General features: G+C 43.0%; 2 protein-coding genes and 2 long non-coding RNA genes across 9 annotated transcripts in view; 1 reads left to right on the top strand and 3 right to left on the bottom strand.

Annotated features, from left to right (window-relative positions):
• Snoo (Sno oncogene) overlaps positions 1 to 22,114 on the bottom strand; it is a 72,839-nt gene that overhangs the window by 43,634 nt on the left and 7,091 nt on the right. The window lies entirely within an intron of this gene.
• Positions 3,903 to 6,188, top strand: LOC135940048 (uncharacterized). Of its 3 annotated transcripts, none has more exons than XR_010574817.1 (3): positions 3,903 to 4,869; positions 5,102 to 5,333; positions 5,585 to 6,188. It is a non-coding gene; the product is annotated as an uncharacterized LOC135940048 (long non-coding RNA). The 3 variants fall into 3 exon arrangements; XR_010574815.1 differs by having other exon boundaries at positions 5,102 to 5,304; XR_010574816.1 differs by having other exon boundaries at positions 3,906 to 4,840; positions 5,102 to 5,304.
• LOC135940042 (uncharacterized) lies at positions 6,384 to 8,877 on the bottom strand. The gene is made up of 2 exons (XM_065484694.1): positions 8,571 to 8,877; positions 6,384 to 8,506 (listed from the first exon to the last, which is right to left on the bottom strand). The coding sequence occupies exons 1-2, from the start codon at positions 8,724 to 8,726 to the stop codon at positions 6,431 to 6,433; spliced, it is 2,232 nt and encodes a 743-aa protein (XP_065340766.1). The 5' UTR covers positions 8,727 to 8,877; the 3' UTR covers positions 6,384 to 6,430.
• On the bottom strand, positions 11,731 to 14,018 carry LOC135940046 (uncharacterized). 3 transcript variants are annotated; one of them, XR_010574813.1, is made up of 3 exons: positions 13,079 to 14,018; positions 12,615 to 12,817; positions 11,731 to 12,334 (listed from the first exon to the last, which is right to left on the bottom strand). It is a non-coding gene; the product is annotated as an uncharacterized LOC135940046 (long non-coding RNA). The 3 variants fall into 3 exon arrangements; XR_010574812.1 differs by having other exon boundaries at positions 13,050 to 14,018; XR_010574814.1 differs by having other exon boundaries at positions 12,586 to 12,817; positions 13,050 to 14,018.

Consider the following 22,114-nt stretch of genomic DNA (forward strand, 5'->3'; position numbering starts at 1 on the left):
GGCTCTTTTCGCCGCTCGCCGTGCACCCTTCCCCCGGCGCACGCGACGTGGCAACGGCGCTTTCGGTTGCGAAAATCCAGCGCGGCGGCGACGGTGGACGAGGCTAGCCGACCGACCGAATAATCAAAATAATGAATGCCGCCGCCGCTGGATGCTGTGCATCGCACGGCATGGAGCGTCGGCACGAACGCGATTCGCCGCTCTGATAACACAGCCGACAGCCATTTTTCGCCGCACAAAAGAATTCCGGTCGCTCAGCCGCCGATTCGCTGCTTTTTCTATATCACTTTATATTATATTAGGATGGGTCAGGTTTTTTATTCGCGCGCGCCCGCCAAGCCGAGCTGATACCTTCAGCACTAAGTCAGTCACTCGAACTCGCTCTCCCCATACTTTGTTTTGACAAAGGCGACCGCTAGCATTGAAATCTCGCGAATTTCCCCAGCGGAGCGAATTCCGACCAAAACATGTAATTAAAATAAATCGTTTCGCTGAACTGCCGCAATAAATCACTCGCCGAGCTCGAACCAAAATGCCGCTTTAAAGAGAAAAATGTGTGTAGAAGTTGTCCTTTCACTAATGGCCGGTTTTATGTGAGAAACCGGTCTCTTGCTCTTTTTAATTAATAGGGAAATACTACTTCTAGATATGGAAAATATTTGGATTAAAAATTAAACCCTTAAAAGGATTTTAAATGTTTTCTATAGTTAAATCAAATAAAAAATTATCTGCAACAGCAAAAATATTCGCCACTTCCTGGAATGCTTTTTTTCATAAGTTTTTATACTGTGATTTATGTTTGTTTGTGGATAAAGTGTCAGCTCAAGATGATTTAAAACACAGGTGGAAACTTCTAAATCCGGAGGCTTTTTTGCACATAACACAATTAAAAGTTCTCCAGAACGGTGCATGATATCACAAGGCTGACAGTTTCAGCACATTCAGGGCTTTCGGATTAAATTTAGATGCGACTCTGCCAGTCTCTTTCACTAATTAAGTGTGAAATAGCAGGGCGGGTTGAGTGGGCGGGGGTGTTTAGGGAGGAAGGAACGCAGAGGCCGCATAAGTGCAGTCGCTAATGAGTTTCAGAGAAGCGCTAGTCGGCAAGCCAAGCCACTGCTTCGTGCCTATGGACACCCGATAGCTTTTTCACAGAAAAAAGCAAGTTTTCCTGGCAAGCAGCGAGCTATTTCGTCAGTTGAGGCAGCCGCAATCCACAAAATCGACCCATTTTACTACGACTCATCTTCTAGAAATTTACCTGTCAGGATAATATAATTATAGCCTGAACTTTCCGAAAAAAAAACACGAAGCTTTGCAATCCTCCTAAATTTTAAATTGGATTCTTTTGTTTGCTCTCTATTTTACGAGAGATCATGATCGGGCAATATTTTTAATATTACTATTATTTATTGACGTTGGCAAAGTAAAATAAGATCGGTACACTTTGTGTCGCGATTTAAGTCATTTTGCTATGCTCAAAATTCACAATTTCAAATTACTCTTCAATAACGTTATACAAGAGGATGGAGCTAAAAAATCGTTTTAACCTGAGCAGAGGAGAGGGGAGAAAAAGACTCAACTGTCCCAAAATACAAATAAAACAATTCGGTTCCAAAGAATTCAAATGACGATGTTCAGCTTGGATTTCCGGAAAGGAATACATAGTTTTGTTCCCAAGTTTGGAGCCGAATTTGTGTCAGTTGGTGAATGCTCCCTGGCTCGGGGTGGAAATCCGATCGGGGAGGCAGGCAGGCAGTTGTCGAGCAGCTGAGCGTCTTTATCACCATATGTTGGAAATTTCCAGGAATGGATCCCTCGGCTGCAGCATCCCCCGGGGGTGCGACATAATGAATCCCTTCGTTTTCCCCTAAAAGAGCGGCTGCTCGTGAGCGTGCGTGTCTGTCGTGCAGCGAGGGCAACGACCTCCATACCATGTAGGGATAGCAGCTACCCTCCGCGGAACCTTTTCCCCCCTATGGATCTTTTGTGAGCCGAGGTCGCGTCTAGACTTATGAGTAGACTCCCTTTTCAGGTATCGCTTTGCTTCCCCCCAGCAACACAAAGAGAGGGATGATGAGGGTTTTCAGGCGTGCTACAACAGTCAGATTAAACCGACAAACGTGCATTTGGAGGGAGATGAGGTCATTGACACTGCAACACTGATGCGGAGAAATATTTTCCGTCCAACCACGATTCGCTTGCCTTAGGTCGGCGGCTCTGTGATAACGAGAGACGAGAAACTTATATTTTTGAAAAAAAATAACTGTTTAGATTATTTCAAACTTTAAATTATTTGGTAACAATGCAGCTGAGTTATTTCACGGATTAAACTTTAAAATGTTCCTCTTTCATCCGTTCCAGATAAAAAAAACACTTCCTTAACAACATACTTACAAGAATTATGTTGTAAAAATGTTATGCAACAACCGGGAAATATGTGGAAAATACATTGATAAATAGATAATGATCTTGTGAATTCCCGTGTTTCCCGTCATAACCACATAAAACTTCCAAATTTACACATAAAAAACTTTTCAACCGTTTGAAACCAAAACCTTTAAACCTTTAGAGCAAAAAACCTTTAAACGGTATCGCCGTCAAACACGATTTATTTCATCATGGCTTGTTAAATTTCAATTGAATTTTAGGCCAATTAAATGCTAAGTGGGAGGAGGAAAACTGCGTGTTTGGTCGGATTCCATTTGGGTCGTGCCCTCTCTTACTCTCTTTCTCTCTCTCTATATCTCTCTGGTCGCAAAGTACACACCCAAGAGAGCCGTGTGAGATTTTGCACGCCACACTTTTGGCGCCCGGCCGGCCTTGCTTGCGGCTATTTGCGACGCGGATTGCGCGCCACTTGGCCCCGATTCGCCTCTTCAATTACTTTATTTGCGCCGGCTCGTCTTCCTGTTTGCAAAAATCACCGAGATAACGTCAATGCTCGTTGCGCAGCAGTCAAAACACGCGAGCCGGAGAAGGAGGGGAAAAAAAGGTGTCGACGACGCTCCAAGCGCCTTTCACTGCCCGCTAATCGCTCCTAATTAATTGACCCACTCGGCAGAACCCTCTCCTCCGAGCACAACTGCTAATTAATATAAATAAATAAACTGGTAGATGGAGTTTAAAGAAGGTGTTGAAAGGAAATTTCAAAAGGCATTCTCAATAATTGATGATTCATGTTCAGTGTGCGCGGTCTTCTGCCGCAGCGCGGGCTCTCCGCTCGGCGCGGTTGGAAGCGAATTCGGGAGTTCATGAGCGTATAGCAAGGGCATTAGCCAGTTAGTTAAAAGTAGTTGTTGCCATTTGCGCGCACTTGACCCGCGTCGCACGCGAATTATTGCGAAGCTCTCTCGCCGCGGAGCTCGGACGGAAATGCGACGTTGCGAAAAACGGCGCGGCGGGCGGGAGGGGGCAGCGCAGGCCTTGAAAGCACGGAGGCAACGCGAAAAAGATTAACCCGGCAGGCACGAAACCAAAATCGCACACCGCTCGCGCGAACTTCGCTGCCGAGCCCCGAGTCGTGACGCTGCACTTTGATTGATTCCAAAAGCATCGTCGGTCGGTCGGCGCGGCTGCAGCCACTTTGTTTGCGATCGGCCGGCGACGCCTGCGTGGAATGCAACACGCGCCGCCGCCTGCTCGACGGACGGAGAAATCGAGAAAACGGCGCGTCGATAATAAGCAGACGTGTCTAGTCATCAGCCCGGCGAGAGGAGCGCGAGTGAGCAGCCAGCTAGAGGCTAGATTACGAAATCAGTTTGTTTATAATGCGTGCGAGTGTGTGTCTGCGTGTAATCGCCGACGACGTCGACTGCAGCCGCTCACGCCTGCAATCGGCTCTTTGCGCCAGCCGAGAAAAAATTTCTAAATCTAGTGATTGAGAGGCAGCAGCTTACACTCACAGAAATTTTTCTCTATTAGAGACACTTTTTAGGCATCTCAAGCTGATTCAGTAAATAAAGTGTCTCAAAAAGACTCACCTTTGCGAAATGTGTCTCTAACTGATGCGTTTTAGCGATTCCGTCTCAAACTGAGACGGCGCGGCGCGGATCAGTGTCTCTGAGTGAGACACTTTTTTGAAAAGCGTCTCCCTCTGAGACGCTGCGCTACCGCGCTAGCTCCCGGCCGCCGTTTCTTCGCCGTATTTGAAGACATTTCTTCGTTTTCGGGACTTTGGACATCATGTGAATCACGTGTTATTGTTTTTACAAGCTGTGAAACATGATAGGCAACAAAACAGGATAAATTTGCAGCTGGATTGTGTAGTTCTGCGCGGAGGATTTAAAAAAAAACGAGGTGGTAAAGTATAATAATATGCCTTTTCAACTCGGACACAATATATTTATTCTTCTCGTTTAAAATTGAAATGATTTATTAGAAGGATTTGGACCAAATTTTACATTTCCTCGCTGAAGTTCAGAGTCTAAAATTTCAGCTCCCTTTCTTCCAACTATCCGCTCCTGTTGGCCAAACTTCTTTTGTCTTTTAAAACAAATCAGCTGGAACCAACTATAAAGTGTTGACATGAGACAGTCATGATTTATTTCAGATTTAAATCTTAAAATATGTTGCGATATTTAGTTTTCTGAAGTTAAATTCACAAAAAGGAGGAGTATAATTTTATTTTTAATTCATTTCGCAAGAAATAAGCTTAAATAATGTTCTAAAAAATCCACACAACAGATGCAATCCAGTGTGGCTGTTGCCATCACGCCGAAGAGCCTGGAGCCGGTGCGGTGTGCGTGGCTGTCTCAGCTCATCCTGACCCGGCTGATGGCAGTACACTTGTCGTCAAGCCGAAGAACTTCAAGCCTTTGGCGGCTCAAAGGCCTTTTCGGCACGTCAATATATTTTCTCTCCCATCACGTAATTATTAATTTTATCACTCGAGCAGACTGTGAGAATGATCGCCGGCACCGGCTAGCATGGTGCTTTGTTTTCTTTTCACGAAATTTTATATTTTTAAAATATACATTCTAAAGGTTATTTTAAATTTACACATACACAAATTAGACAAAATATTTTTAAGGATGTCTGGTTGTTAATTTGATTTTTTTTATTGTGATTTGCTGACCTCGTCATTAACAACATTTTGCAGGAGTGAGTTGAACCAAGGCGTCAGTTGCGCCAACGCAGAGACGACGTCAGGTGCATATCCAGTGTGGCTGTTGTCATCATGCCGAAGAGCCTGCAGCCGGTGGTGTGCGTGGCTGTCTCAGCTCGTCCTGACCCGGCTGATGGCAGTACACTTGTCGTCAAGCCGAAGAACTTCAAGCCTTTAGCGGCTCAAAGGCCTTTTCGGCACGTCAATATATTTTCTCTCCCATCACGTAATTATTAATTTTATCACTCGAGCAGACTGTGAGAATGATCGCCGGCACCGGCTAGCATGCTGCTTCGTTTTCTTTTCAAAAAATATTATATTTTTAAGTAATATACATTCCAAAGGTTTTTTCATATTTTTATACATTAACAAATGAGACAAATTATTTTTAAGGATGTCTTATGGTTGTAGATTTGATTTTTTTTAAGATTTGCAAATTCCTAGCCTTGTCATTAACAGGTAGTGGTCCTTTTGCAGGAGTGAATTTAACGTCAGTTGTGCCAGCCCAGAGTATAGCCAATAACAGACGAGGCGGGCTTATAGCAACAATGTACGCGACGTGCTGACCGAGCTGCCGATGGGAAGGTGCATGCGTCCGTCGACTTCTCCAACTCGTGATGCCAATTTCAACCTGCCATCTGACGAGCCCCGCTCCATTGGCCTTATTAGCCCCGTTTGAGTGAAAAGAAAAGCCTGAGCCAGCTTTATACGACGGCGTTCAAAGGACAAACCGACGTTCGCTCTATCGTGCGCCACGGGTGTGCCGACGCATCTTGTGGCGAGTTCTCGTCTTGGACTTTGTGCCCGCAAACTGCACCCTTTGGAGCTTGAAGCTGTGGGAGGACAGCGCTGGGGCGCTGAATAGCGTGGCGCCGCCCGTGGGCGTCTTTTCGCGGGGGACCCGGTGCGGAGAGCGCGGCGCCACCGTCGGCTGCTGCGACGGTGGCGCCGCATGCTGCTGTCCTAGCATGCTGCTGTCCTTTCCACTTCGCGGAAACTATATATTTAATAATTGATTTGATTGTTTTAGTTATTGATTAAATTGTGTAGTCCTTTAAACCAAAATAAAAATATTTCTCGTATAGAACTTGTGTTTAAACTAATTTGAAAATTTACAGCCTCATAATTTTACTACAATAGATTTCCTCAAATACATTAAACTCTTTAATATATCTTGATTTAAATATAAACTTAACTCCAGGGTGATAAAATTTCAATAAAACGCAATCTAAAACTATATTATACACCGTGAGATTTATTTTTTTTGTACAAAATTATCTGCATAATTTAAAATATTTACATAGCACACAAACAAAACAATTTTTAGCCTACAAATTCGTTTCGACTGTGAAACTGGAGAATGATATTTGTTTTTCTTCTCAACTGAATTTGTGGAAGTGGGTTGAAGAAAGGGATTTTTTTGACATTTTTGCAGGAAAATTTGTTGGTCAAAGTCACCTCGTACGCATTTGTTGAATAATTGTAGCCTTCCGTGCTGTACAACTGAAATACAAAGGCACTCTCTTTGGACTTAACAAATATGGCTTTCACTTTGCCAAACCTGGGAAGTGTTTCTTCAGTGTCATTGATCAACAGGTTTGAATCAGCTTGAATTTCGAAATTGTTCAAGAACAATTTTTTAACAGTATGTACGCCATTCGAAAATTCTGATGAACAATTTAATTCTGCGGCTACTTCAGCTCCTAGGATGTACAGGTTTAGGTCAGCCAGTTGCTCTCCTACAGGCATGAAAGTTTTTTCTCCCAAGATTGTGCTACTTTTGTCTCCAAAGTTAAAATCAAGACAACGCTTGGTTTGGAACCGTGTGGCAATTGTCTTTGGAATATTAATGAAATTTCTGGTTTGTTCTCCCACTTTAGAAGCCCAAGCGTTCATTGCTTCATACCTCATGTTCCAAGACACTCTGACTGGTCCCAGTTGCTCGATTACTGAGGGTGCATGAACAAGAAAATGAAACTTGGGAGTGGGAGGAAATTTGGGGTAAAGATCGCAGTATCTAGAATGGTGACAATTAATCATGAATCTGCTGAGGTTCAAATCGCTCTTTTTCACCTCATACGCAAGAAGCACGTTTGTAATTTTTCCCAAGAGACTGAAGTTTTCAATGTATGGCAAGGTTTCGCTCTTTGCGAAATCCTCTAGCATGAATGGCACGATGTAAATGAGACATAGCATTTGCGAAGCATTTTGCCTCAGTTTTCCGTTCTTGATGTGCGCAGGTTCAAATGGTGAGGGTTTTGATCGCAAAAACTCTTTTGGGAATGGGAAACCCGAGACAAGATAGTTCAGGTCGTTGTAGGTGAGCAAACTTCTCTCTTCAATCAATTCAAAAATTAATGCACGCAACTCTACTTCTGCGACTCCTTCGAGCAAGTTATGCATCAGGTCCTGTGGTAGGCACGTTGTCAAATCGAAATTTTCAAGATCAGCCAGTACAGAACGGCCGTTGATCCCATACAATTTACTGATTTCAGTTCTTTGCTCACCTGTCAAATTTTCGCTACACAATTTATCCACTCTTTCTCTGTGGCTTTTCAAGTCCCTTGGAAAAACTTCAAAAAAAACTTTTCCAATGTCTTCTTTTGAAATGTCGCAGTTCCTGCATGGCTTCAGTGCGAATCCAATTCCTTTGAAACCTCCAATACTATTTAAGGCCAAGCCATCACCGTTAAGAGACACAAGTGTGCCGTGAAGAATTAGTGGCTCATCCAACCCCTCGACAACAATTTTAACTCCTTCTGGAGCCTCAAGCTTTTTAATGAAATCAATAAAATCGGAAAGCAACGCTTCGAACCCGAAATATTTGATACTGTCGGCTGTGGCCACACCCTGCAGGTTTATCGACTTGAGGTTTGACCTAACATGCTCTGGTAGATTCAGTAGAGTCCAATAGACAAGTGTAACTTTGTGGGTTTTGGAGTATGAACCAAGCGGGTTACATAACTCCACATCATCCTCGTAGATTTGGAGTAAGAGGCAGTTTTCATTTTTGTATTTCTGTACAATTGGGTGATTTTTAACTACTTTGCCATCATACACTGAGCGTATTATATTTTCGTCAGAGATGTAGTTTTTAGAGTTCAGGACAAGCTCCCTCACTTCTCTGTATTGCAGAAGCTCAGTAATTTGTTTTTCAATAGGAATATAAACTGCTTTAATGTCGTGCACGCCAAGAGATTCATTGCCATCCCCGTACGTAGGGAGAAAGCCAATACCTTGTTTGACAGGGACTGGCTCAATCAGACCGCAGTAGAGGCGAAGGCAAGACATGACTCGATGCTCAGTTGACACAGGTTTTACAGGATCTTCAAGCAGCATCTGCTTCGCTGCCCAGGCAAACTCTCCAGCAAGATCTTGATCAATTTTGCGCATCTTTTCCTACAAATTGATATAAAAATTTGAGCAGTTATAATCATATGAAATTATGAAATCATTTATATACCTCTAGCTGACTAATAAAGGATTGAAGTACGTTGTTCACGCATTCCGTCAAAACCTCAATGCCACCTAAATTCATAGCATGATTTTCGCGAAGAGTAACGATTGTTTTCAATGTCTCTTTTGCAATTTGGTTAAGGCCGACTTTATCCTCACTCATTTTGTAGCTTCAAACTGTAGGGAAAAATAAATTAATGATAATATTTAAAGTTAGTTAGCGCAGTTTAAACCATGAAAAATTTTGTTAAATAAATCTGCTGTCACGACGCCAGCCCCTCTAGCAACCATCAATAATGAGCCGATTGTTTACATTTTAATGATAAGCAATAAACTACCACCAAAACAGAAGTTCATATGTATGTGTAATCCATAAATAAACAATTTTTACGGAAAAAAAATAAATCTCTATTTGACAAAATTGATTTCAATTAAAAATTGCTTTTTTTGTACTTAAAAAAGTTGTCAAAATAATTTTTTGTTTAATGAATTATACGCACTTGTGTGGCAGCCCTGCTAAATTAAAATCTCAAAATATGTTAAATTGATACACGCCATTGGGTGATGAAACAAAGCAAATAATAATATAATGATTTGAAAACATAAAATCAAAAATGAACGAAACTTTCACAGTTTACATTTTGATAGCAGATAGGCCAGATATACCTTTGGACCTAGATCTCAAAAAAGGTCTTTTTACTGAGTTGCAAAAAGGATTTGCACTTTACTGTGAGGTAGATCCTTACCTCTCCAAGAAACTGGAAAATTTTTTTCCTGTCTTTGACTTCTTTGATAACGTAAGGCAAAAGAACATTCAAATTGTGCCTACCACAAAGAATCTCCCACAGGGAGTCAATGAAGTATTTGTTCGTTTCCTTCCCAAAAATTCCCCAGTTAAAGAAAAACCCCAACCTGGCACAGAACCTGTTCAAATAAAGGTAAAGTTTAGCTATCCAAATAGCAGAATTTAATAAGAGCTTATACATTAACGATTGTAACAATACATACGTGTTTTCTCAGCCTGTAACTGATGCCAACAGTACAGAAGGAATATTTGAAAGAGCTGCTGATGCTGATGTGCAAGGGTTTGAATATGAACATTCCTTGGGAGAAATCGCGCTACAAATCGTGAATTGTTCTGACGAACGCGACTTGGGTGATCTTGAAGAACAGGTAATAAAATAACAAAATGGATTTCAATTTAATGTTTTATTTATGATCAATATTTCTCCTTTCTGCGCAGGAGGTGCAGGAAATAAGCTCTGTCGTGGGCGGAATTTCTAATGGTTTACTGCACACTGAAACCACAGAGGGTACCAGCGTGTTTTTCGATGAAGACGAAGGCAGAGAAATCGCCCCTGAACAACAAAATCAAATCATCCCTGCAAATTTCGCACAAAGTTTGAGTGGGAAATCATCCTGCAGCGCGCTTAATCTGGAAGAGATCCCCCCCTTAAGGCTTAGCAAGCCTGTCCTGGAGATGGTTCAAGCTGGGCGAGTTCTGCACAACACATCACCATTTATTCGCGAAGCTGGTCGGCATCTATTGGATATCAAGTGGAATCCAACACCACGTGATTACGTGACTTACGTAACATTTTTACTGACCAATTTCCCAGAACTTGACACTCCAGAGCTTTCACAGAATAACTGCTTGATTGGCGTATGTTAAAAAAATTAAAAATATTCAGTAATAAACTTAATAACCACTTATTGCCTATTCTTTTGTGAAACAGGACCAACTGAAAAAGATGCTCACCACTTTCGCCAGAAATTACAGGCATAGGATTGGTAACCAAGTACAAGATGAGGAAAGAAAAAGAGGATCCCTTTCAAAATCCATGGAGAAGAATCAGGTTTCTGCTCAAGCAATCACTGGCAATGACAATGAAGAGGCATCTTCATCGGCCGCTCCTCCACCAACAAAAAGGCAGAGAAAAACTGCAAACAATTGTGCAGCTGAAGGATCGAAAGGTGAAAAAATATGTATTTCTATCTGTCCTGTATATACATATATAGGTATAGATAATCCAAAGATATTTTTCCTTGACCAATTTCATTAATAATTTACATTTTTCCTTTTCAAGACCCCCTCTCACAACTTAAAATAAAAAATTTAGACGTGGATTTGGCATGCGAGTTACTCAAGGAGTGTGGGCCTGAACGAAGGGAGTTGATTGAAAACAGTGTTTCCATTTCCAAGATTATTGCTACATTCCCTGTATTCAGCACATACAGAGTCGTAAGTATTGTAACATATTATTTCATTAATGGTTTCAAATTTAATAACAAAAAAATCTTGATTTTTAGATCACATATGAGTTTTACTTGTGCATTCGAATTGAACGTCAAATGGTAGAGGAAAGTTTTGAGAACATGGTAACGACACTTCAAAAATTATTTGGGCAACCCAGTACTACAGAGGCTGAGAAGCTGCAGCTGCTATGCCAACTTGATCGAGAATTGCAAATCAACGTTAGTAAGAAATTGCCACCAGCCTTCAATTTAGAACAGGTTTGCTCGTGTACAATTTTATTTGTATATGTTCAACTTTATCGATTAATAAAAATGTTTCTCAGTTAGGAGAAGGCTCCAATGTGGTGAAGCCCAGCAACATCAAGTCAGTTGTACCAGTGTCGGTCAGTTACATTTCAAGTGATGGAGACCTAAAGGAAACTGTTCTCATAGGTGAGGGCAAAACTCTTGCCACTAAATCATCACCATCGGCGTTCAACGCTTACGAATTGCTGTGTGGTGCTTACTACACCTTCCACAGAAAGTACTCAGCCAAAAGCAAGAATACAATGGATTTCCTTGATCTCAAGCTTCTGAAAAAACATACCTTTAACCAATCAAAAAAGTTTATCACATTTAATAAGAGGTATGAAAGTGTTTAGGCGAAAAGAAAGATTGGTGCACTGAATTTAAGTTTAAAATAAGGAATAATAAATTGAAACCAGTAATGTTATGCGGACAAGTTTGTAAAAAAATAAATCTCACGGTGTATAATATAGTTTTAGATTGCGTTTTATTGAAATTTTATCACCCTGGAGTTAAGTTTATATTTAAATCAAGATATATTAAAGAGTTTAATGTATTTGAGGAAATCTATTGTAGTAAAATTATGAGGCTGTAAATTTTCAAATTAGTTTAAACACAAGTTCTATACGAGAAATATTTTTATTTTGGTTTAAAGGACTACACAATTTAATCAATAACTAAAACAATCAAATCAATTATTAAATATATAGTTTCCGCGAAGTGGAAAGGACAGCAGCATGCTAGGACAGCAGCATGCGGCGCCACCGTCGCAGCAGCCGACGGTGGCGCCGCGCTCTCCGCACCGGGTCCCCCGCGAAAAGACGCCCACGGGCGGCGCCACGCTATTCAGCGCCCCAGCGCTGTCCTCCCACAGCTTCAAGCTCCAAAGGGTGCAGTTTGCGGGCACAAAGTCCAAGACGAGAACTCGCCACAAGATGCGTCGGCACACCCGTGGCGCACGATAGAGCGAACGTCGGTTTGTCCTTTGAACGCCGTCGTATAAAGCTGGCTCAGGCTTTTCTTTTCACTCAAACGGGGCTAATAAGGCCAATGGAGCGGGGCTCGTCAGATGGCAGGTTGAAATTGGCATCACGAGTTGGAGAAGTCGACGGACGCATGCACCTTCCCATCGGCAGCTCGGTCAGCACGTCGCGTACATTGTTGCTATAAGCCCGCCTCGTCTGTTATTGGCTATACTCTGGGCTGGCACAACTGACGTTAAATTCACTCCTGCAAAAGGACCACTACCTGTTAATGACAAGGCTAGGAATTTGCAAATCTTAAAAAAAATCAAATCTACAACCATAAGACATCCTTAAAAATAATTTGTCTCATTTGTTAATGTATAAAAATATGAAAAAACCTTTGGAATGTATATTACTTAAAAATATAATATTTTTTGAAAAGAAAACGAAGCAGCATGCTAGCCGGTGCCGGCGATCATTCTCACAGTCTGCTCGAGTGATAAAATTAATAATTACGTGATGGGAGAGAAAATATATTGACGTGCCGAAAAGGCCTTTGAGCCGCTAAAGGCTTGAAGTTCTTCGGCTTGACGACAAGTGTACTGCCATCAGCCGGGTCAGGACGAGCTGAGACAGCCACGCACACCACCGGCTGCAGGCTCTTCGGCATGATGACAACAGCCACACTGGATATGCACCTGACGTCGTCTCTGCGTTGGCGCAACTGACGCCTTGGTTCAACTCACTCCTGCAAAATGTTGTTAATGACGAGGTCAGCAAATCACAATAAAAAAAATCAAATTAACAACCAGACATCCTTAAAAATATTTTGTCTAATTTGTGTATGTGTAAATTTAAAATAACCTTTAGAATGTATATTTTAAAAATATAAAATTTCGTGAAAAGAAAACAAAGCACCATGCTAGCCGGTGCCGGCGATCATTCTCACAGTCTGCTCGAGTGATAAAATTAATAATTACGTGATGGGAGAGAAAATATATTGACGTGCCGAAAAGGCCTTTGAGCCGCCAAAGGCTTGAAGTTCTTCGGCTTGACGACAAGTGTACTGCCATCAGCCGGGTCAGGATGAGCTGAGACAGCCACGCACACCGCACCGGCTCCAGGCTCTTCGGCGTGATGGCAACAGCCACACTGGATTGCATCTGTTGTGTGGATTTTTTAGAACATTATTTAAGCTTATTTCTTGCGAAATGAATTAAAAATAAAATTATACTCCTCCTTTTTGTGAATTTAACTTCAGAAAACTAAATATCGCAACATATTTTAAGATTTAAATCTGAAATAAATCATGACTGTCTCATGTCAACACTTTATAGTTGGTTCCAGCTGATTTGTTTTAAAAGACAAAAGAAGTTTGGCCAACAGGAGCGGATAGTTGGAAGAAAGGGAGCTGAAATTTTAGACTCTGAACTTCAGCGAGGAAATGTAAAATTTGGTCCAAATCCTTCTAATAAATCATTTCAATTTTAAACGAGAAGAATAAATATATTGTGTCCGAGTTGAAAAGGCATATTATTATACTTTACCACCTCGTTTTTTTTTAAATCCTCCGCGCAGAACTACACAATCCAGCTGCAAATTTATCCTGTTTTGTTGCCTATCATGTTTCACAGCTTGTAAAAACAATAACACGTGATTCACATGATGTCCAAAGTCCCGAAAACGAAGAAATGTCTTCAAATACGGCGAAGAAACGGCGGCCGGGAGCTAGCGCGGTAGCGCAGCGTCTCAGAGGGAGACGCTTTTCAAAAAAGTGTCTCACTCAGAGACACTGATCCGCGCCGCGCCGTCTCAGTTTGAGACGGAATCGCTAAAACGCATCAGTTAGAGACACATTTCGCAAAGGTGAGTCTTTTTGAGACACTTTATTTACTGAATCAGCTTGAGATGCCTAAAAAGTGTCTCTAATAGAGAAAAATTTCTGTGAGTGTAGTGGCATCAAAAATTTGACACGCTTAATCCATTGCAAAAAAAATATTCTGTTGACCGTGGAGGTGAAATTGGAAAGAGGCGATTTAGAGAAAATTGAGAGCTCGTTAAAAAAGGGAGGAGCCCTTTGAACTGGTATAAAGGGCAGAGAGTTTGGTCTGACCCAGAAATGAATTTTGTGAAAATATGGCTGGCCATATAATAAAACTATAAAAAGCATAGAAGAGCTAGTAAAAATGAAAGAGCCGTAGACGACTCAAGAGCTCTTGCATTTAATTCAAGGCAACATAGCCCACAGATAAACGCAAAAAAGTGCCTTCAAGCGCTGTACGTTTTTTTATTACCCTTTGACCATTTATCTTTTTTTAGTCTCGTATTTTTGTGCCGGAAGAAAAAAAATATTCCGTTTTGTTTACATGTTTTGTTGACGCAACAACAGTTTTCATTTTTTGCGCCGTCGTAAGCGGCGTCTCGCTGGTGTTGTTGGCGAAACGCGCATTTTGCAAGCGCTTTGTTGACGGGAAACATCACGTGTGCCCTCTCCATGTCACGCGGTCTGCCTGCTATTATGCTGTTTTCCATATCACTTGCGCGAGTACACACTGCATTACTGTGTCTTTTATAACGCCGTCTGCGCTTTACGAGCGAATGTTTTATGGATCATCTGACCTTCGCGGCGTTTGCATGCACCATTCAAGTTTCGCAACCAAATAATCAAAAGTATTTAAGAGCATGCTATGTAACATGTAATAGATGAGAAGAATGTTTAAGTTTATGTTTCGATCAAAACAAAATTTTGAACGGTAATCGCTCTACGGATTGTCTAATTCAATCCCCTGGATATTTTGGAACCAAAATCTGCAATCTATATAAATATATAATGGGCTGCGATACCTTTAACAACTAATTTGCCTGTGAGCAAATTTGCAGATCTTCCCCCCTTTTGAGTACATTACCGCCAAGTTGAGGCAAGGTGGAAGATGGATGGGAGAGATTTAATCGCACGTAGACGTTAACACATACCTGCAATGAAAGAGAATAGCAAATTAAATTACAACTCCACGCGATGCGAACAATTTTCGTCTGACATTTGAAACTCCTCCAAACTTTTCGGAGCTAATTAGGGGTTTGCATGGGTAATTGCCTTTGTCTCTATAGATCCTGTAGTTGGCATACACGCGATGTGTATTTGTTGTCAAAAGAAATTCATGCCCTCAGAGAATATCCGAATCGACTTTTGGGGGAGTAAACATAGTTCGACCAAGCTTTTGTTCTGTATTTGCACACACGGTGCACGGCAGAAGGTTAGAACTGCGATTTATTATCAGTCAGTCCGAGTGAAGCAAGAGCAATAATTAAATGGCTAGCGAACAGGATAAATATCGATCTTCCTCCGCGCCTGTTTTTCTCGCGATTTCGCCTAAAATTCCAGCAAAGGCGTGTCGCATTCGCTAGAATTTATATGCATACCAAAAAGCGGGCTCTTTCTCATTCGGATTCCATTGTTGCTCAGAACAAAACACAGTAAATTTGAGAGACTTTACGACTGGGAGACGCCGCACGCTGGTGTCGTCAGGAAATTCTCGGGCGCGCGTTTTAAGTGGACAGCAGACGGATATTTATTCGTACGATCCATCCTGCTGATAACTTGGATCAAGCGAAACAGGGAAACCGCGCGTCGCCAAGGATTTCGAGGCTAAGTTGCTTGCTTTTCAGGTTTCGAAATGTTTCAAATACGTGAAGAAAAAGTGCGGTTCATAATCCTTGATAATGATAGCAAAGAGTCCAGTACGCGGCTACTACGCAGTAGCGACCGTAACCTTGCAGTACTTTCACAAATATTCGAATTAAATGGCTGCTAAACCCCTCAGAGCCGAAACGGAATGCTGTTCGTTCTTTTTCAGCAAAGCGTGCGAGAGTGGAAGCTGAACAATTTTGGCGAGCAGTGTTTCCCGGTGGAAATCCCGCAATATTCATTTCGGGAATGAACAGGCGCGAGTACGCGGTCTTGTTGCAGAGAGGACGGCACGGCGAAGAAGCGAAGTTGGCTTCGCTTTGGTTGCTATAAATACGATTCTAAGAGAGAGAAGTGAGCATCCTGTTTTGTCGCCGTTGGCATTATATAAAAGAGAGCTGCGCGGCGTTGGCGGCGGCGGCGGCCAAATCAATGGACATAAAGCACGCAGATGGCCCAGGTTGTTTGTCGGTGCGAGTCCAATGGCCCTGCCGCCGCCGCCGCTATTAAACCCTCTCCTCTCGCGCTCTCGGCAGGGACACATTTTGGCGAGGAGACACGACTCGCCCACTCCGCCGGTGCCAAGTTGCTGAAAGAGAAAGATCCCGAGGAATGCGTGCGCCGCCGAAAATTCCGCCGTCACGGCTATTTTCTTCTTTATCCTCCCTGCCCGCGCACGACCAATCTCCCTGCTGTCCAGCCGAGGAATTCCTGCACACGTCAGCTCTGAGTAGTGAGTTTCAAAATTCAAGAAGTGTCGAAATTGGGTGTAACAGTTAGCGCAGCCACAGATTGCGCAGCTGGTTAGACCGCTTGAACGTGTTTATCCTTTCCGCTGCGATGCAGACAACTATATACCGCGTCATATAATCCTGCATACAATGGGATTCTGATTTTCCCCAAATCCCGTGATTTTCGTTTATGCAGAAGCGCGGTGGCGGCGGCTGCAACGGGTCGTAAAAGAGATGCACGCGGCCGGCGACGCGGCGCGTCTCGTGCGGATTTTTATTAGAAAGCAAGCATAATAAATCCCTTTTTATGCCCGAATATGTGTGCGCGAGAGTCGTAAAAAAGTGCGCCCGGCAATAAATTATACAACAATATTTTTGTCACAGCTTGTGGCACTCGCCATTTTTTTACTATCGTGATATCACGTGCGAGTGGCTGCTCGATATTAAATTTACGAGCGCGGCTTTTCGCCCCCAAACACGACTGCAACTGCTGTTATTTACACAGTGCGCAATGCTAATATCGAAGGGAGAAGCAGCGCATCATCTGACACTCGAGAGGAGAGAGAGGAGACACATGCACTTCTCGTCAGCCGAGCAGAGAGGCATTTCAAATGACCTTTGCTGCTTCACATCTGCACCACGCCACCGCAGAGTCCTGATTAATTAGTCAGTGTTGTTTTACCTCATTCCGACCGGATTCGACGCTTTCCGCAATCACAACCTCATCCTTTGGGTTTTTAAAAATAAAATTTAGTTCAGTGTGTTTGTAAAAAAATTCTCAACAAATGATTAAATCATGCTAAAAAAAATGTCAAAAACCTTTAAAAATATTTTGATAATAGCAATATAAATTTGCAAATTCAAATAACGCTACACACAACGCTACTATTTTACAGTTTAATTTAAAATAAAAAACCTTGTCAAGAATTACTACATTGAGCGAGAGCGGCGCCCGCAGGGTGAATTTGGTGGTAAATTGACGTAGCAGAGGCGGCGCAGTGCCTGCACCGGTCCCCCTGCTTTTCAAAATTTTATCTCCGGCTCTCTTGGTGCAGCTGATAACAAACTTTACGAGCACATCCTCGCTCTCAAGCTAATCCCACCGCCGACCGAATTCAAATCGAATCTCCAGAAAATTTGAGGCACCGAATTACGTACCGGCGCATGAATTATTTAGGCACCGCATTGTATGCAGGCTGGTAATTTTTGTGCGTCGGGCGCGACTTTATTATATGCCGGCGAATATGAGCACCCCTTTTACGAGCGCCGCCGGCAGATTGCAATATTTGCACTCGTGCTGCAAAGTTTCAATTTTGGCGCCGCGCCACTCGTCAGCTCTTCATTTACGCAACGAAAACTGTTTAAAAATATATCTAGATGATTAGCATTTTTCGACCAAATATATAACAACGGAAACAAATTGTCCATGATTTCCATTTCACCCTAAACAAACACACCACGCTATATCCAATAATCAGACAAATGAATACATGAAATTAGAGAATGGGGCTATATGTGCATCGTCCGGATATTTGATTTCCGCTGCAAACGCATCTATTTGCACTCGGAACAGAGGTTTGATGAAAAATAATGGGCCGACCATAGGGGCTGCACCGCAAAAACCGCGACAGCCGCGCGTTCGGTCGTCCCTCTCTCTCTCTCTCTCTCTCTCTCTGCCATTGTTCCGCAAAGCACCGAGTTATCTTGCACTGTTTACCGAACGACGCGAACAAAGAACGCAGCCATTAAATTATGCATTCGCTCGGCAATTATCGTCGCAGTCAACGCCCTATTCATTAGCACATTTGGGGGTAGGCTTCAGAATTGTGAACGCCAGGTAGTCGATTCGAAATACTAGACCTTTAATATAGTAAAGAAAAAAGGGACAGCTTTTTTGAAGCACAGAATAAGGAGTTTAATAATCCAAGCTCTAAACCTACACAACAGCTAATTGGACCGGGGGCCGTCGCGTCTGCACAACAAAGAATAAGCCACGCGAAATCTCGTGCGTGCAACACGTTGAAAAACGAAAATGCCGCATTCCTATAAATACTCCAGCATTAATCTTGATCTAAAAATAAAACAAATTAAAATTCCACGCGAGCAGGCAGAGTGTCAGTGTGCGACCGACGAGCCTGGGGCCAAATACAATTTCCGAGCACAATTTCGCCAACGGAGCGCCGCGAGCGTTACAAAATTACATTTTTTGGCAGGCGGCTCTAATCCTTATTTGACTGACGTTTTGACGTCTCAGCTGCAGCGCATCTCGATCCGCGCGCGCGAAGAGCCTTTCGTCGTTCGGACGCCGGCGAAAATAGCTGCCGCAATCTGTCTGCAGCCTTTTGACACTTTGCCGCTGCCGGTGTCCTTCTGATGGAGACGCGCACGACGTTGCATCGCGAGCGCACGGAAACTCCTCGAGCGAGACTTGCGAGATTGGCAGCAGTTTGGAAATTGACAAAGCCGCAAATCCTCGCCTTATCAGCCATGCAAATCCGCCGACGGGAAATGGAAAGCGGCGGAAAATCGAGTCAAATCCCGAGCGGCGCCGAGCCCGCCCGACCCGCGCCACTTGGATTCATTCAATTTGGGGCCAATTTCGGCGCAGCGGGTCAAACGACCGCAAGATTCCTTTGTTCCTCTGGCAGAGCTTTTAACCAAAGTTCCATATATAGCTGCTGGTAGTCTCTTATTTCGGACCCTTGATTGCCTACGAGCCGGAACCTCTGTCAGGCGGGCCAGCGCCCAATTCCTCGACAAAAACCGAAAGGGAACCAGTTTTGTAGACACACGCATTTTCGTAAAACGACCGTAATTTACGATAAAGCTGTCAGATTCTGCAAGAAAAATAGTAAGAGCCGTAAGAATTACTCAATGTAACGCAATGTTTTGAAAATTGAATGATTAAAATCGTTTTAAGTGAGCAATTAATGAGAAGTAGGTTAATGGAGTTTTTAGCTCCCTGCTTAAAACTTTAAACTGCGATTTAAGTTAAAACGAGTCATGAAATGCTTTCATTGCTTTATTTTACTTTTCCAAGAATATATAGTTTCCGACAAAATTGGCCGTTGTAAGGACACATATTACATTCACCAGAATACATCGCTCTTACGAAGCATCTTTCTCTACTATTCAAGGATAAAGGAGAAGAAAAACGAACAATTTTTCCAATGGTGCCGTTAAAATTCCACGCACCACCGACTTTTCCAGTCTGCTGAAGCATTCTCTTTTAAACCCCGGCTGATCGTGTTTTCGGACGCGTTTCCGCAGAGCGCGCCGCAGCTGCAGAGGAGCAGGAAATTCTCGGTGCGGGCCGACGCGGAAGGGTTCTCCCGCGAGGGTGGTCATTTACGGGGGTCGACAGGGGGATCACCAGACGTGGGAGCGCACGAATTCGGTCAGGCGAGAGGCCGACGAGGTCAGACTGCTTACGCACGCCGGCTGGCTGCCGGCTCGAAGCCCCTTTCATTTATACTGCGCCGCATTGCAGTGGTGGCGCTTCTTCATCGCACTCGCCCGCCGCCCGCCTCGCAGACTGATTGCAGCCGAAGCGGGTCGCTCCGCCACGCAGTATTTGCATATATTCGTGCTCTCCTTCTTCGCTCGAGTTGCGATAACAGAAATCAGAAAATGTGGTCGTGTTTCCACTTAGTTCGTGGCAAAAAGTAATTCCACTCAGGCTCGCTTATAAAATCCAAATGTGTGCTTTCAAAACTCGCATTTTGCATTTTAATAGCGAATATATTTAAAACGATACGAATGCTTTGAAAAATCATCCCTTGTTGTTTATAAATCTCCTGGCCCCCGTAGCCAGTAGGCAGGAGCAAAAACAGATGCATCATCAGGTTGACAAAAAAGGGAAGTGAATCAGGCCGTCCATTAGGAGCCAAATTAGCAGTTCTGCATAATTAAACGATCATCTTTGCGAGCACTCTGACTCGGACTGAAATAATCATTTGCTAATTTCACGTGGTTCAAATGCAAATTAGGGGTCGGCTTCCCCCGAGACAAAACCGAGCAATGCATCACGACCCCCCATTGTTTGCGCATTTGCCCACGGAATCGCGATTTGAAATGCAAAACAGCGTATTTCCAACTGTGAGTGCTTCCAAAAAGAGAATTTGCGTTTCAAATGGAAGCGAAAGTTATCAAAAATATTATTGCGAGCTGTTATCCATGAGCCGCAAACAGAGCGGCCATTTAGCTGGGTGTATCCATATATTTGACGTTTAGGAAGGGCCACTATGGTGATAAATCAGCTGTAAATTAGATTCTAGGCTTCGACCGTAAATCGGATATCTGGCTGATTCGGGCAATCCTATTTTTCGTTCTTATCATCCCTCAAACTTGTTTTCTCTGCACTTGGATGGGCAGGCGTACCAACAGAACAAGCCAACGCAGCGATTCCCCCTTTCAAGCTGGACCGACGATTGTTATGATTATTACCGCCGCCGGCCAGCCGGCCGTCCGTCGGGACGACCAACTTTCTTTCGTTTCGTTTTGTTCCGTCTTTTGCTCTTTTGTGAAGAGGCCGGCTTAGTTAGTTACTAAGGTTAGGCAAAGAACGGTCGTAGAAACTGGAATTTATGTGCCGTCTCTCGTTCCTCTTTATGGTATTTTCCCTTTCTTTTAAACTCGCTCTCGTGCACTTTTATCGCACACTGCTTCCGCTCGCCAGGACAATAAATTCTTGCGCAATTCGAGTCCCCGCTTTCGAAATGACCTTTTTGCCGCCGAAATGAAGCGCACTAAATCAACTCGAGCAAAAGTATTATCAGACAGAGAGAAACTCATCTTGTGCGATTGAATTTTTCTGCCATCGTTGCTCTTTTCCGAGAAAACAATCATCGAGCGAGCGGTCTCTTGATGACGCTCGTTTATTCTGCACTCTCTCGCCAGCGGAATTAATTTTCCCGCCGAGTGCAGCTTGCAAATGACTAGACCGTATTTCACGCCAGCTCCTCTCATATCGCCTCAGCTCATTAGTCAGGGAGAAGATCGATTTTCACTGCACTTTTTCAATAAGAGAAAAGAAATTTAATACAGACGTGAATTTCAACATCAGAAATAAAAGACAAAAAAGGTAAGGGGAAACGTATTTAAAAAAAAAAAATTCATTCAAACGAAACGATGAGATGGCGATATAAATATATATTATTTAAGTGTAAAACTAAGGGAGCACTCAAGAGTAGTTTATAAAGACCATGTTAAATTACCAAAGATTAAAGCATAAAATTTTAATTAAAAAAAATTAATATCAAATAAAAAACCCTATTTTAAAAAAATTAAAACAAAGAAAACAGCGAGAGAAATATAAATTGTGTTTAAAATTATACATATTTAATATAGAGGAATATGAAATACTAAAGAAATAAAAATTTTTAAAATAGTAAGATAATATGCAAACTTTTCGGACAGAATGCAAATTTGCCACGAGGTGCACGCGCCGAGTGCAGAACGAGGTCACTTGTGCAGCGAGTGCACGTGCAGGCGGCAATCGGGGGCAGCAGCCGAGAGAGAAAACGAGGGTCAGACCGACGTCGTAGTCGGCGAAGGCGAGGGGCGCGCGGGGTGGCGCGGGGGTTGCTGCAGCCAGACGCATAGCGGAGGCACGTACTCGGTCGTCTCC

This window comes from Cloeon dipterum, chromosome 3, assembly GCF_949628265.1.
Source record: "Cloeon dipterum chromosome 3, ieCloDipt1.1, whole genome shotgun sequence".
NCBI classification, from domain to species: Eukaryota; Metazoa; Arthropoda; class Insecta; order Ephemeroptera; family Baetidae; genus Cloeon; species Cloeon dipterum.